Source organism: Cebidichthys violaceus, unplaced genomic scaffold, assembly GCF_023349555.1.
Source record: "Cebidichthys violaceus isolate CVI_PGR_0920_01 unplaced genomic scaffold, fCebVio1.0.p SCAF_5, whole genome shotgun sequence".
Taxonomy (NCBI): domain Eukaryota; kingdom Metazoa; phylum Chordata; class Actinopteri; order Perciformes; family Stichaeidae; genus Cebidichthys; species Cebidichthys violaceus.
This window is the reverse complement of record NW_027176705.1, coordinates 17,403,050-17,416,964: the sequence shown is the minus strand read 5'-3', so window position 1 is coordinate 17,416,964 and position 13,915 is coordinate 17,403,050. Positions and strand designations below refer to the sequence as shown.

The 13,915-nt window shown below is 48.8% G+C and overlaps 1 protein-coding gene across 1 annotated transcript in view; it reads left to right on the top strand.

Moving 5' to 3' along the window:
- LOC137887826 (insulin-like growth factor 1 receptor) overlaps positions 1-13,915 on the top strand; it is a 39,240-nt gene that overhangs the window by 17,745 nt on the left and 7,580 nt on the right. The window contains 16 exon segments of the mRNA XM_068731053.1: positions 5,602-5,905; positions 6,320-6,456; positions 6,957-7,101; positions 7,884-8,092; positions 8,254-8,330; positions 8,332-8,381; positions 9,275-9,510; positions 10,123-10,290; positions 10,384-10,591; positions 11,386-11,693; positions 11,836-11,969; positions 12,225-12,384; positions 12,513-12,618; positions 13,317-13,387; positions 13,471-13,700; positions 13,790-13,897. Of these exon segments, the coding sequence (XP_068587154.1) occupies positions 5,602-5,905; positions 6,320-6,456; positions 6,957-7,101; positions 7,884-8,092; positions 8,254-8,330; positions 8,332-8,381; positions 9,275-9,510; positions 10,123-10,290; positions 10,384-10,591; positions 11,386-11,693; positions 11,836-11,969; positions 12,225-12,384; positions 12,513-12,618; positions 13,317-13,387; positions 13,471-13,700; positions 13,790-13,897 (2,651 nt within the window).

Genomic DNA, 13,915 nt, shown 5'->3' with positions numbered 1-13,915 from the left:
ACTCTCCTGACTAACTGGCTGACTGGTTTTCTGAATGACTGATTCACTGACTGAACCTACACACTGACAGACTCCCTGGCTGTAACAGAACTGGCTTTGTACAAGACTGGAAAACACAGCTATATTGTTGTGTGTGTGTTCTGTCCATCATCAACTTCTTGTTCAGTCTGAGGAGGAGACTGGTCCTGTTTATTTCCCCCAATTCATTGTACTGGGACGGACATTAGACGAGAGTCGGGTTAAACCCTGGACCGGTCCGTCACAGGGCTCACATGCCGTTGGAGCAAGTCGGTGACCACAACTGAATATGATAAAAAAAAAAAAAAAAAAAGTGTAGTGGGTTTAAATCTGCCTATATCTTATTATGATTAAAAACTAAGATGACGGGTAATAATAGACCGATTCTTTTAATACCTTGTCTGACAAAAAGAACCAACAATGAGTCCATTTTAGTGGCTCTTGTTGTGTTGAGCAGGACTTCTGCGTTCTGTATTTGCTTGTGTTTTCTGTTTTGGTTGTTAAAGAAAGTGTTGCTTGAGCGAGGCAGCAGATGTGAACCCCTGTACTACAAGCATGCATCTGCATGTTGTGTTTTTAGGGAATGAATCTAAATCACATCCCTCCTGATGAAGCCTGAAGGTAGAGAAACTACAGCTAAATGCTTTTCAGACCCATTTGCTGCAGTGCACTTACAGTGAATGAAGACTGAATGTTGATGAATGAAACGGTGCCGATCAATAGTCTCTTGATCGCTGCGATCAGTAGTCACACATTGATGTGTTGCGGGTGTTTTATTTTGCTAGTGGTTTAGTTTGTTCATTGTAGAACTTTGGGTGTTTCTTTCATATCACCATCTCATCCACGGTCACGGTCGATCGGACTTGTTCCGTTACTGTCTCTGGAGGGTTTGTGTATAGAGAGCTTAGTTTCTGCACTCACACAGCCTACAATATTGACCTTCCTAAATCACTGAATCATCAAGTTAGGAACCTTTTTGATTTTGACGTGAGGCGAAAAGGGGTTGTCATTTTGGAAAACACATAAGCCAGATCGGTCTTTGATTAATAGTTATGTTCAAACATTGCCTCAAATTGTCATTTTAGACGTGCAGCCCCGCCGTATCGGTTAGAGTAATTACAAAACCAAATCATACAGGAAGTTGAGGCAGCCCCAGGGGCCTGTTCCTGGCAGTCTTTGTCACCAGGGCAACACAATTAATGGAAAAAACCCATCACAATCCCATTATTGACTGCAGCCATTCCCATCTGACATCCTGATCAAATCCAGCTATTTATAAAGCCCCAACTTGAAGGTTATTGATCCCATAAAAACAGAACTTTTTGGATTATTATTTCACCTCCTCTCTGTTTCGCTGGTGTTCTGACGAGGCAACGACTGAGGTTACTAATCGGATGGAAAAGATGCCAAATGTCCGTAGCACATGAGGGTTGAATTTACACTTGTGAGTGATAGTCAGCGGTGGATTTCCCGTCTGTGCCGTTGGAATTGAAGCCACTAGATCTCTATCTGTGTTTTTGAATCAACTCGGCCGTCATCGGTCTAGACATCTGCCTTTGCCTGTTATTGTTGTGCCGTGCTGCCGAGTAGTGCGCACTGCTAAAGCCCGGAGCGTCATCACGCCAACTGTGTGTCTGTGTCTGTGTCTGCGTGTGGGACGCGCTGTTCCTGCAACGCCCCGCGGAGGGGGGCTGAACTCCAGGATTAACAGTTAGAAAAGGCTTTTCATTCTCAGTTGATCAGCTGATCGAGACAGAGACACAGAGAAACATACAGGCCACCCGCCGCGTTCATCGTGTGACCAGCCAGCAAGATATTCAGAATTATGAATGACTCTGGAGTATTATCTTATGGATACATTTTACATAAGTACTAAAATGATTAAAAATCCGATGTGTGAATGAAAGAATAGAATAAAAACAGGAAGCAGCCGTTACGTTTCATTCCTCCCACCGCCGTCTTGAAGAGGTCGGCGTTGAGATACTTGTGCTTATCCAACAGCCTGTTGCTGTTCTAGGCTTTCACGCTGTTCAAACAAAGGTGTGTTTCTCCTCTCCAACCAGAAAGACGCACGCCAGACACTCCAGAGGATTGTTTAGCTGACGGTTTCACCGTCCAACTAAAGGGTTAGGTTAGAACATGGTTTAGGTTCTTTAAATCCCCTAGTGTCCGATTGCCGGTACTCCTCGGAGTCACAGCTCGATCTCTAAAATCTAAAGGCGCAGGTGTGATATACACTGTCACACTGCATCTAGAGATATGTAAATCATTCTCACTTTGAACACAGAAGCTGCTATTTATAATGCCGGATCTTGCCTGAGAAAAATAAATCGTGATGTATCCACACTAACTGTTTTCGTTGAATTATTGCATTATAAAAACTGTATGGAAACGGGAAAGTTTGATAAAACTAGAGGTGTTTTTTGCCTTTTTTTTTCTCCATCTTTGAACCCCTTTCTCCCCCATCTCCCCCATTCTGCAGTTCACCCTCATCCTTTACGCCTCCTCCTTCTCATCCTCCTCCTCTACCACCCCTCACTTCTCCACATCCTCTCGCTGCGCTGCGGCTCTGCGTCAACCTGTCCCTGAAAGTGCAGTAAAGAGGGGTAGAAGCTGGGAGTCATTACGCTGCAGATGTCCAGTGGATTGCTGATGTACGCTGCGTGTTCATGTGTCCCCCCCCCCCCCCCCCCGTGCTGGCCAGCCAGTGAGTTGTGTTCAGGAGGCGGCAGACTTAACGGCTTCAGTCTGAGCCAAAACTTCCGTTGCGGATTATCGCCTTCCCCTCTCCCTCGGCTTCCTCCGTCTGCAGGCTCGAGGCCATACATTACCACGTCGAAAAATTACACCTTTCAACCCCCCCCTCCTCCTCCTCCATCTCAGAGGTCAGAGGGCGAGGGGGAGTCGGCGGGGAAAGAACATTGTGTGCCAGAGAAGTGGCAGCGCTGGTTCCCTCCTGCTGCGCTCAAACAGCCCGCTGAATGGTTGGTGGGACCACGCGGTCTGAGGCTTCCCGATTGGCTTGTGTGTGCGTCAGGAGGCGGGCTGGAAGGTCATCTCGTGGGCACCGCCCGATGATGGATGTCGGTGATGTCGGAAAGGCGGTAGATTTCTCCTACGCCCCCCGAATTCAGCCGCACATAGAGGCAGCTGGCATCGCACCAAGGGATGTCCTGAGCAGGTGTGCTTGCATTGGTTTGACGGATCAACTCAATCTGTATTTGGTTGTTATCAATATCATGTATTTGGTCAGAGCGGTGTGGACGGAGAGGCTGCGCCGCATGCACAGACCCAGTAATTCAGTCTGTACTGATGTTGCTTGAAATGGCTACTTTTTCCTCTGTGTGTCTGTCCTTCACACAACTTCACACTTGTGTTGTGTGAATAGAAGCGTAAATATTGACTCGTCTTCGAAGATGTTATCTTCTGAGGTTTCGTAAATCATGCGACTAAAGCGCTAACCCTGACTGACAAAGTTCAGCTGGTCTGCTCACGGCAGCCATTCTTCCTATAAACACACTTCCTTTTAGCACTAAGCTCCAAGTTGGAGGGGGAAGAGATCAAGCAGATTGGAACCTCTCTGTTGTGTTTCAGGCCCCGGGAATGACTTCCTATTCCAATTTGACATCTGTTTTTTGGAGGCAAAAAACAGATGTGTGTGTGTGTGTGTGTGTGTGTGTGTGTGTGTGTGTGTGTGTGTGTGTGTGTGTGTCGTCGTTCCCCCCCCCCCCCCCCCCCCCCCCCCCCCATCTCCTAAAGAGCCCGAGCAGCTCTCTCTGCATCGGTTTACCCATTTTGAGCACACGGTGTAAAGCAAGTCCAAGTTGCAGATTCCCCGACTGAAACATTCGTCGTGGAGTAATGGATGCATCAGTGAAACATAAACACGAGGAGCAGCGTCTCCTCCGGCCCGGAGCCGTCAATTCGTTTGACGGAGACGCCGGAGGCGACGTGTTGCAACGTGCTTCTGCGTTTTATCACCCGGCATCCTATAAACAACTTTGCTCACTTTGTTTAAACACAGCCCTGGCTAACCTAAGTAGATGACATAATCAAAATTACAGGGTTTTTTTTTTTGAGGGGGGGGGGGGCGTCTAGTTGTTACTGGTTCAGATACCGCTCTCCTTTTGTGTTTATGCCTTACAGGACACACACACACAAAGCATCTCAAGCATCGACTCAAAGTGTTTCCACAACAACTGCTGTGTGTTTGTGTAGCTGACCGTCTAGGTGCTGCGAAGGTGTCGAGTGTTTCAGTTGTGTGTCCCGGTGAACCGGTGAGCCGTGTTAACAGTCTCTCGTCGTCACTCTACCGGTCCAGAGGTTTTCCTTCTGGATCAGCTTTTTTTTTCTTTTTTCTTTTTTTTTAACAATATCTTCTTATTTAGAGGGACACACCACAGCAACTGGAGGAGTTATTTGTAGCAGTGCTCGGTGGAAAACCCGGAGCGGAGAGGCTTTTGTCACCGTGGATCTGGGATGCGCTCTACCGGGCTGAACACCAGGCCGCCCGGCAAACAACAGTCTCCTCTCATACACAACCTGTCAGAGGACTCTGGATTCTGTCACCTCTATTTACATCTCTTTTTAGACATAGGAAGACTTGCATACAAAGTTATTGGTTGAAGGTGAAGCACGCCTTACGTGGTAAACTGGGTTCAGAGAGGTGTTGTCAGACACTCCACTAAATGCAAATCATTTGTTTGGGACTATAGCCAATAGAGCCAGAGGGCGAATTCAGGCTGACTGGTTTGTTCGTCACATGCTGACGCTTCCTAAAGTAGGGAAATACCCCTTTACTGTGTGTGTGTGTGTGTGTGTGTGTGTGTGTGTGGGGGGGGGGGGGGGTTATTGTGTGCTGGATTTGGATTAGGAGTCGCAAGAACAGCGAGGTTCTGGCAAGTGTTGTTAGTGATGCGTTGAGCTGATGTGCAACATCAGGTTGTGGCCAACCGGGGCCTTCTTTAAGTCCTGAGTCTTTGTGTGGTAACCCACCATTCCCAAAGAACACCACATTGTGCTTCGGTGCCGCACTAGAACTGTATCCCGATGATTGGCATTTGACGTTTACGGTCGTACCGCAAAATGTTGATTTGACGCATTTTGCGGATGAGAGGGTGTCTCATCTAATCCCGGCAAAAAGAGAAAAAGAATCATGTCCCAGAGCGTCAAACTATTCCTTTCAGCTGTCAGAATGCTTTGCTAGCACGCCGTAGCTCGTAATATGTAAATACAAATATCAGAACCGGACTGAACCATATCTGTTGTGAGTAATGGTGACCGTGGCTAAGTGAAGAGCAGGGCCGCCTTTCAATCAGAGGGTCGGTGGTTCGATCCCCGGCTCCTGCTACGCCAGTCTCATGTCAATGTGTCCTTGAGCAAGACACTTAACCCCAAAATTGCTCCCGTAGCTGCGTCTACGGTGTGTAGATAGATACTGAATTGTAAGTTTCTTTGGATAAAAGCGTCTGCTAAATGACCGTAATGTAATGTGATATGGTATTGGACAGATGTCCTAGTGTGTCAACATTTGTACTCGTCTACATAGGTGTAATACTTCTCTTGTCTCCCTGTCCCCATCAGAGTGCCCGGAGAATTGTGCGCGGCAAGCGTGCACGGCGGACGGCGAGTGCTGCCACCCTCAGTGTCTGGGCAGCTGCTCGGTCGCCGACAGCGACGCGGCGTGCGCGGCCTGCGCTCACTACTACCACGAGGGGCGCTGCGTGGCCGACTGCCCTCGCGACACCTACAAGTTCGAGGGCTGGCGGTGCATCAACAAAGAGCTCTGCTCCAAAGTCCACCTCCCCGACTTCAACAGCTTCGTCATCCACGGCGGAGAGTGCATGTCTGAGTGTCCGCACGGGTTCATGCAGACCGCACCCAACAGGTGAGCCGCAATCCAGCTCACGGCTGAAATGGAGCCATTGGGTGGAGGGACTCGTAATTGTTGGCCTGACACCGGCACCAACTCCCTGCTATTAGTTTCCATTCTAAAAATGTCCTCGAGGCAAATTCTAAACACAATACAATACGGCTACAATAAAGGGCGGTTACTGTAGAGGCAACCATCCATCCAGCCATGGCCGCATTATAAACCTGTCGCTGTTTGCTGAAATAATAAAGGTTTTCTAGTTAAAAGTCTCTCCTAGGCATCATTTGGCCGGTGCCGTCGCACACTGACATAAAATCTTTCAGAGTCGGGAGTGAAAACCCCCAAAAAATAAAGGTCAGGGGAGAGTTACAAGAGTTTTGAGAATGAATGTCTCCTGTCCCCTCTCTATCTCTCCCCGTCTGTCTCCAGTATGTCCTGTAAAGCCTGCGATGGTCTGTGCGATAAAGTGTGCGAGGGGAAGGTCATCGACTCCGTGGATGCCGCTCAGTCTCTCAAGGGCTGCACCGTTATCAAAGGCAACCTGCACATCAACATCCGCCGAGGCCGTAAGTACGCGCTTCCACGTGACCTCTGCTCGCTGCAGCTTCCCAGCTGCCGTGTTGACATGTCGACGGGTGACACCTCTGGATTTTTGTATCCAAAACGCCGCTGACCAAAGCAGTGTTGTGTTTCGCTGATAGCAAAAAAATGGGTCCACAAAGCAGAAGCGATGACGAGGTTTGTCTAGACCGGGGCTTTTAACAAGTTCCGGGAAGTGTTTAATTTCCAGATGTTGCCCGAAAAATCTTAAGGAGGATGAGGAAGAAGGCTCAAAAGGAAGGTGAAGGTGAAGGTGAAGAGGGATAGTGGGCAGGAAGATGAGTGCTAGTGAAAGAATTGATAAATTCAGGTACTTAATTAAGTGATTTCTAGTAAAACAAAGTTGTCAAACCTTCAGCGGCCTACAAATTAAAGATATACTAACTATACTATAGTTTCAACGCAAGAGCTACAATTTCAGAAGAAATAGGTAGTAACAGTAGTGTGTCTGTCGTTGTGTGTTTAGACAACATGGTGGCAGAGCTGGAGAGTTTCACAGGTTTGATCCAGAGGGTGACCGGTAACGTGCGGATCCGACACTCCCACACTCTGAGCTCGCTGGCCTTCCTCCGCAGCCTCCGACACATCGATGGAGAAAACCTTCTGGACGAGTAGGGACACACACACACACACACACACACACACACACACACACACACACACACACATTTCACTGCAAGCACATACACACCAAAAAAAAACCTGTTTTAGCCCAATCTAGTAAGCAATGTGAGTCATGTGAGTTAGTGTTTTAATGTGGCGAGTCGAGGTCGTCAAGGTGGACAGGCAAGGAAAGGATGCTTCCTGGACTGTGAGGGTGCAGACTGTTTTTTGTCGGACAGACTTATTGTTTTGGGTTTGTAACTGTAATATCATCACTGGAATTTATATAGATATAGTTTTTTTTTTTCCTACAAGACCTTGAATGCAGCATAACTTGAGGCCAAGGAAAGGTTCTCTCAGGGTCACTGGGAGGCCTTCACTCCCTCCTCCGTCTGTTTATCCTCCACTTCACAGGGCTGTCCCAAGGCCCACATTACAGTCATTCCTGAATGTCTGAGTGTTACCCAACGACTCGTAAAAACGCCACCCCCTCTCCTCTCCAGCATTAAAAAGCAGTCCCCGGTTTAATCGGATTTCCCGGGTCGTTTTTATCTTACTGTGTCCCCCTACTGTCTAACTGGGTTATCAAACCACCAGCTGAACATCTGGAGATCTACTGAGAAGAGTCGAGCTGCTGTCTTTTTGTACAATTAGCATAGAAAGTTGGCCTCCAGCTTGTCACGAATCACAATATTCACACAATGAACCGTCACAGAAACATGATAGAATGGATGTAGACTGGAGAAGCGCGTTGATCGGCTGTCATTCATTCGTCCTCTCTTTCCTCCAGCATGCACGCCTTCATGGCAGTGGACAACCAGCAGCTCCAGTATCTTTGGGACTGGAAGCAGCAAAACCTCACCATCAAGGCGGGAAAGCTGTTCTTCAGGGCCAACCCAAAGCTCTGCATGTCCGAGATCCGCAAGATGTGGGAGAAGACGGGCATCCAGGGCCGCTTCGACGAGAGCGATTTCCGAAACAACGGCGACAGAGCCAGCTGTAAGGGTCACTTACTGCATGTAGCGCTTCATGTACAGGACTCGCTCTACAGCGGTCTGCTGAACGGCCTGTCTGAGCCTGATGCTGCTCCGACGAGGCCGATTGGTGCACATACTGACAGAAACGTATTGAAGTTCACTCCCTCATTCCCGTCTGCTTAGGTGAAAGCACGATCCTGACGTTCAAGTCCAACAGCACCAGCAGTACCAGGATCAAACTGACCTGGCAACGCTACCGCCCCCCCCGACTACAGAGACCTCATCAGCTTCATCGTCTACTACAAGGAGGCGTAAGTTTTGGAGAAGCGCCCAAACCTTTCTTTTATTTCTACTGATGGTAGCAATGATGGGAGCTGGCTCTTGATTTCCTCTGCTTATTAAAGGCAAGACAGGAGCCAGTCAGACCCTCACCGTCAGGTTCACTAACAGGACTCTGAATACACGGAGCAACAAATAAACCTTACTAATTAATAGCCAAGTTTCCATCCAAATTATGTGCAAATGTCAAAGAAATTTCCAGAAAATCTGAGGGGAAAAAAGCACATTAATGTGCATTTCCATGTGAATATTAGGAGTTGAGCTCAACCTTCAGGGCCTTGTTTTGCTGCTGTCACGTTGTTATCCCTCTGGCCATGTTTTTCACTGCAATATTTAAGTCCTGCACCTCTATGGACACAATCATGGCTAGAGGTAGAGAAAACTATAAAATGTCTTTTGTACAGTACAACACACTTTTAATATCACGTATCATGAAATACTATAACATTTCATTTTAAAACATAGGAGTCTATATCATAGTCCGTATGTAACACAAGTGTTACCGATATTGAACTACTTACCTTTTTCAAACCTCTCCTCTCTGCTCTGCATAAGCAACCTGCAGGTCAGTCCAGGTTTCACCGATTTTTTTCCCCACGTGACTGTTGGTGTCAAGCGAGTCGATCGTGGCTTCCCAGTTGCACTGATGAGCACAGAATTTAATGTTTCTTTACAGGATCTCGTTGGTGCAAGCGGTTCATTTGGGGGAACATTTTATCTGATGTGTGTAAACACAAGAATAAAACGGGTGTATATCAAAAATGAATACATGACAAGCGCACAAAATACAAAATGTTATAACTGTAAATTCACACAACGCCCTAAACGTTAATAATTGACCGATCTGGACCACATTTCCCTCCAGGCCTTTCCAGAACATCACAGAGTTCGAGGGGCAGGACGGCTGCGGCTCCAACAGCTGGAACATGGTGGACGTGGAGCTGAGGCCCGACAAGGACTCGGACCCCGGAGTTCTGCTGTCCAACCTGAAGCCCTGGACGCAGTACGCCGTGTTCGTCAAGGCCATCACTCTCATGGTGGAGGACAAACATTTGCCGAGCGCCAAGAGCAAGGTGGTCTACATCCGCACCAGCCCTTCAGGTAAAGTCAACGGCGTAGGTCGAGGTCACGAGCAGCCGACTGTTCGGGTCGTGGTCAGAGGTTGCGGGCCTGCGTCGTCACGGTAGACATTACAAGTGATTAACAGAGAGGTGCTGAAGGAGCCAGACTGATATTTAACGAAGCCTATAATCGCCAGCAATGAAGGGAGAGTGTCTCCGAGCGATGCGTCGTCACCTGACACGATAAGTGACTCACATGTGGGTCAGACGGCTGAATGTTTCCGTCCACATTGCTGCTTGTTTGTCAGATGCGTGCCAGAGCGGTCCGTGATTGCAGTGCGCTCGCATTTCTGTGCATGTGATCCAGACATAGTGTGTGAGGAGAACGGAGAGGAAGGCTGTTTTAGTAAACACAGCTGCAGCTCAAAGAGATGGGAGGGAAAATATGATTTACAAAATATGATTATGTGAAACGGCAGATTGCTTTAAATCAATCCAGCTGCACTGTGAAGGCGTAGCAGTGCCTCGATGTGATGTTATGAGAATCGCATCTGCAGCGGCAGAGCGAGGAGAAAAGGCGAAGGGAAAAAACAGGCGCTGCTGTCCCGAGCACCGGGACCAGGAGTGATTCGGGTTCACGTCTCTCTTTCAGCGCCCTCCATGCCTCAGGACGTACGAGCGTACTCCAACTCCACTACGCAGCTGGTGGTGCGTTGGTCTCCGCCCATCTCGCCCAACGGGAACCAGACTTACTACCTGGTGAGGTGGCAGCAACAAGCCGAAGACCGAGAGCTGTATCAGCACAATTACTGCTCTAAAGGTACGAAACTACAACAAACTCTCAACTTGTATCGCTAGTTGTGAGATTAGGGAGAACTTCCTGTCAAAACACATCTTCTGCCTCCTCCTCCAGAGCTGAAGATCCCCATTAGGATCGCCGCCATAGGCGTGGGAGACCAGGAAGAGGACACCAAGCCCACTAAGCCAGACCCCGACGGGCCGGACAAAGGCCCCTGCTGCCCCTGCCCCAAATCAGTGGAGGACCTGGAGGCCGAAGCTGCCGACGCCTCCTACAGGAAGGTCTTTGAGAACTTCCTGCACAACTCCATATTCACACCGAGGTGAGCGGCTCATTGTCATCGTCTCATTGTGCGGCACCGGTGTGGGTATAATCTCCCAGGTCTTCATTTGTTGGCCAAATTAATTATTATTATTATTATATAGTTATGCTCAGTAGTAGTAGAAAACCCCCCCCCCCACCAATCAACATATGTACACTTAAAAAGCTCTTTTTTAACTCTAATTCTAAATTGTGTTTTGGCTTTTGTCTGATTCAGCTGCCTTTGGCTTCAGACATCTGCATCACATTATCTCTCTTTGTCTCCACACACACACACACACACACACACACACACACACACACACACACACACAGAGAGAGAGCTCAGTCCAGTTGATGTTAATTAGTTCTCAGTATGTCTTGCAGACACTGGGAAAAAAAAGGGAACGGATGTATTTTTCTTTTGAAGATAGACAACAGGTGGAAAGGTTTCACATATCTCCTGCATTTGTATTTCTAGCTGACCTCAGACCCGGCCCGTGTGTGAACCAACACGCATGTCACTGCGTAAACTGGACTGTGCTCATGTGACCGTTACAGACTGAAACAGTTAGAGAAGGAAAACGTTGCTCATTTGCCCTAACAAGGGAAGTGTAGTTAAAGATGAAATGGCTCGAGATGAAACGAAACCTGGCACACATGGAGAACTGGAACTCTCTTTGTTATATTTGTATTTTACAAAGTTTCCATTTTCTTTTAGCTGTCCCTCTTAGCAGTTGCGGGCGAGAACTCCTTGCACCTTCTAGTTTTGTAGAATGTTCCGTCTTAGATCTCCGCTCTTCCTCTCGCCTCCAGGCCGCCGGATCGTCGCCGCCGAGATCTCTTCGGCGTCGCCAACTCCACTCATCCCCGCCGCAGCCGGCTGCACGCCAACAGCAGCGCCGTCCCGCCTCTCCAAGCCGCCGGCAACGGCAGCGCCTCGGCGGACTTGGAGCCGGCCGACAGGGAGTTCGAGTTCGTGGAGCAGGCGGTGTCGGAGCGCGAGCTGCAGATCTCCGGCCTGCAGCCGTTCACGGTGTACCGCATCGACATCCACGCCTGCAACCGGCAGGTCCAAAGCTGCAGCGCCGCGGAGTTCGTCTTCTCCAGGACCAAGCCCGCAGGTTAGAGGAGGAACGATGTTTACAAATATTACAACCGGCAATGTAGTGTCTTCCTCGGAAACACTAAAGGGCAGCAGGCCGAATGTCAGGATGTACTAGCCCCTGAAGAAGTGGTAACCTATTCTCCCCTGCGGCTCTCCAGAGAAGGCTGACGACATACCCGGCCAAGTGACCTGGGAGGGCCACGAGGACTGGGTGTTCCTGCGCTGGCCCGAGCCTCCTCACCCCAACGGACTCATCCTCATGTATGAGATCAAGTTCAAACTGGCTGCTGAGGTAAGACGACATCTGGGGACACGCTGTTCTTAACGAAAAACTTGGGATCCAGAAAATAATGGATTTGAAAATCTGATGTTTTTCCAGAAATCTTGCGAGTTTATTTATTAGCGCTGAGGGCAATCAGTAACCCCTTTGTGCATACCTTACTGTGTGTGTGTGTGTGTGTGTGTGTGTGTGTGTGTGTGTGTGTGTGTGTGTGTGTGTGTGTGTGTGTGTGTGTGTGTGTGTGTGTGTGTGTGTGTGTGTTCTCAGACCGAGAAGCACGAGTGCGTCTCTGGTCAGATGTATCAGGGCCAGCGGGGCGTTCGGCTGTCCAACCTCGGCCCAGGAAACTACTCGGTCAGAGTGAGAGCCACGTCTCTGGCTGGCAACGGCTCGTGGACACGCAGTGCGGATCTCTACGTGGCTGAGCGTAAGACACACACACACACACTGTCATGTCACTGTGTCGCTTCACTCGTATCTGTTTTTAAAAGCAGCTCAGTCGTGATGACGAGAGACTGCAACCATCGGAGTAATCAAAGTGTTTAAACCCAACAGGATATGTAGACGTGTTCTACACCAAGATCTTAGTTCCCGTCATCGTCGTCATCCTCTTCCTCTTCTGCATTTTGGTCCCATCGGTGGTGTTCTTCAGCAGGAAAAGGTGTGTGTGTGTGTGTGTGTGTGTGTGTGTGTGTGTGTGTGTGCGTGTGTGTGCGCGTGCGTGCGTGCGTGCGCCTGTCTACTGTGGTCATATGCGTAGAGCACAGCGATTGTTTCATAACAGCATGTAACAGAATATCTGATCATGACATTAAATGAGAAACATAGACGGAACAACAGTTCACCTTCAGAGAAATTAAGGAAACTGCTTTTAATCTCCCTGAAGATCAACGTTTCAACCAGTTGCTAATGGTTGATGTGGTCACAGACCGATCCATATTCAATCGCAAACCAACACACAAGCTAAGAACAATTACAGTCTTAAGTGGCATATAGAGCCAGAATGTGAGCTCTGTTAGGTAGTGTTTAGGAAGTGCTAAAGAGGATGAATAAATCATGTATGTCTGTGTGATTCAATGCTGGGAGACAATGTTGTGATAGAAGAACAACCGCCATGCTATAATAAGCTTTCTCTGCTTTTTTTTTTTCCTTCCCTTTTCCTAAATCTGAAATCAATGTTTTGAATTGCTCCAACCCCAGTAGGCATTTCAGAAATGTTTTGCCAATATTCTTTGTAAAGTAGCACTGTGATATTCACGATTATACATACCGCAGATCCCAAAAGTGTGCACGTGGGAGAAGGCGCGTGCACGTGTGTTTGTTGCGTCTGTAAACGGGTCTGTTTTCGTTCCTGGTCAGGAGCAGTGACCGGCTTGGAAATGGAGTCCTGTACGCCTCGGTCAACCCCGAGTACTTCAGCGCCGCAGATAGTGAGTGAGGAGCGAATGCCAGAAATGCAGCGCACACTTTGATTGTTCCGCCTCTTTTATTAACGCCTGATTTCTCCGTGCAGTGTACGTACCGGACGAGTGGGAGGTGCCGCGGGATAAGATCGCCCTGAGCCGCGAGCTCGGCCAGGGGTCCTTCGGCATGGTGTACGAGGGCCTGGCAAAGGGCGTGGTCAAGGACGATCCGGAGACTCGCGTCGCCATTAAGACCGTCAACGAGTCGGCCAGCATGAGGGAGAGGATAGAGTTCCTCAATGAAGCCTCGGTCATGAAGGAGTTCAACTGTCACCACGTGGTACGCACTCACGACTGGATGTTCGTACTCTACGAGACGACGACGGCGGCGTCGTTCACTTCTCGTGACCCGCTGTGTGTCTGTTGCAGGTTCGTCTCCTGGGAGTGGTTTCTCAGGGCCAGCCCACCCTGGTCGTCATGGAGCTGATGACGCGAGGGGACCTGAAGAGTTACCTGCGCTCCCTCCGGCCTAAAGATGTACTGACTGACTTCTAA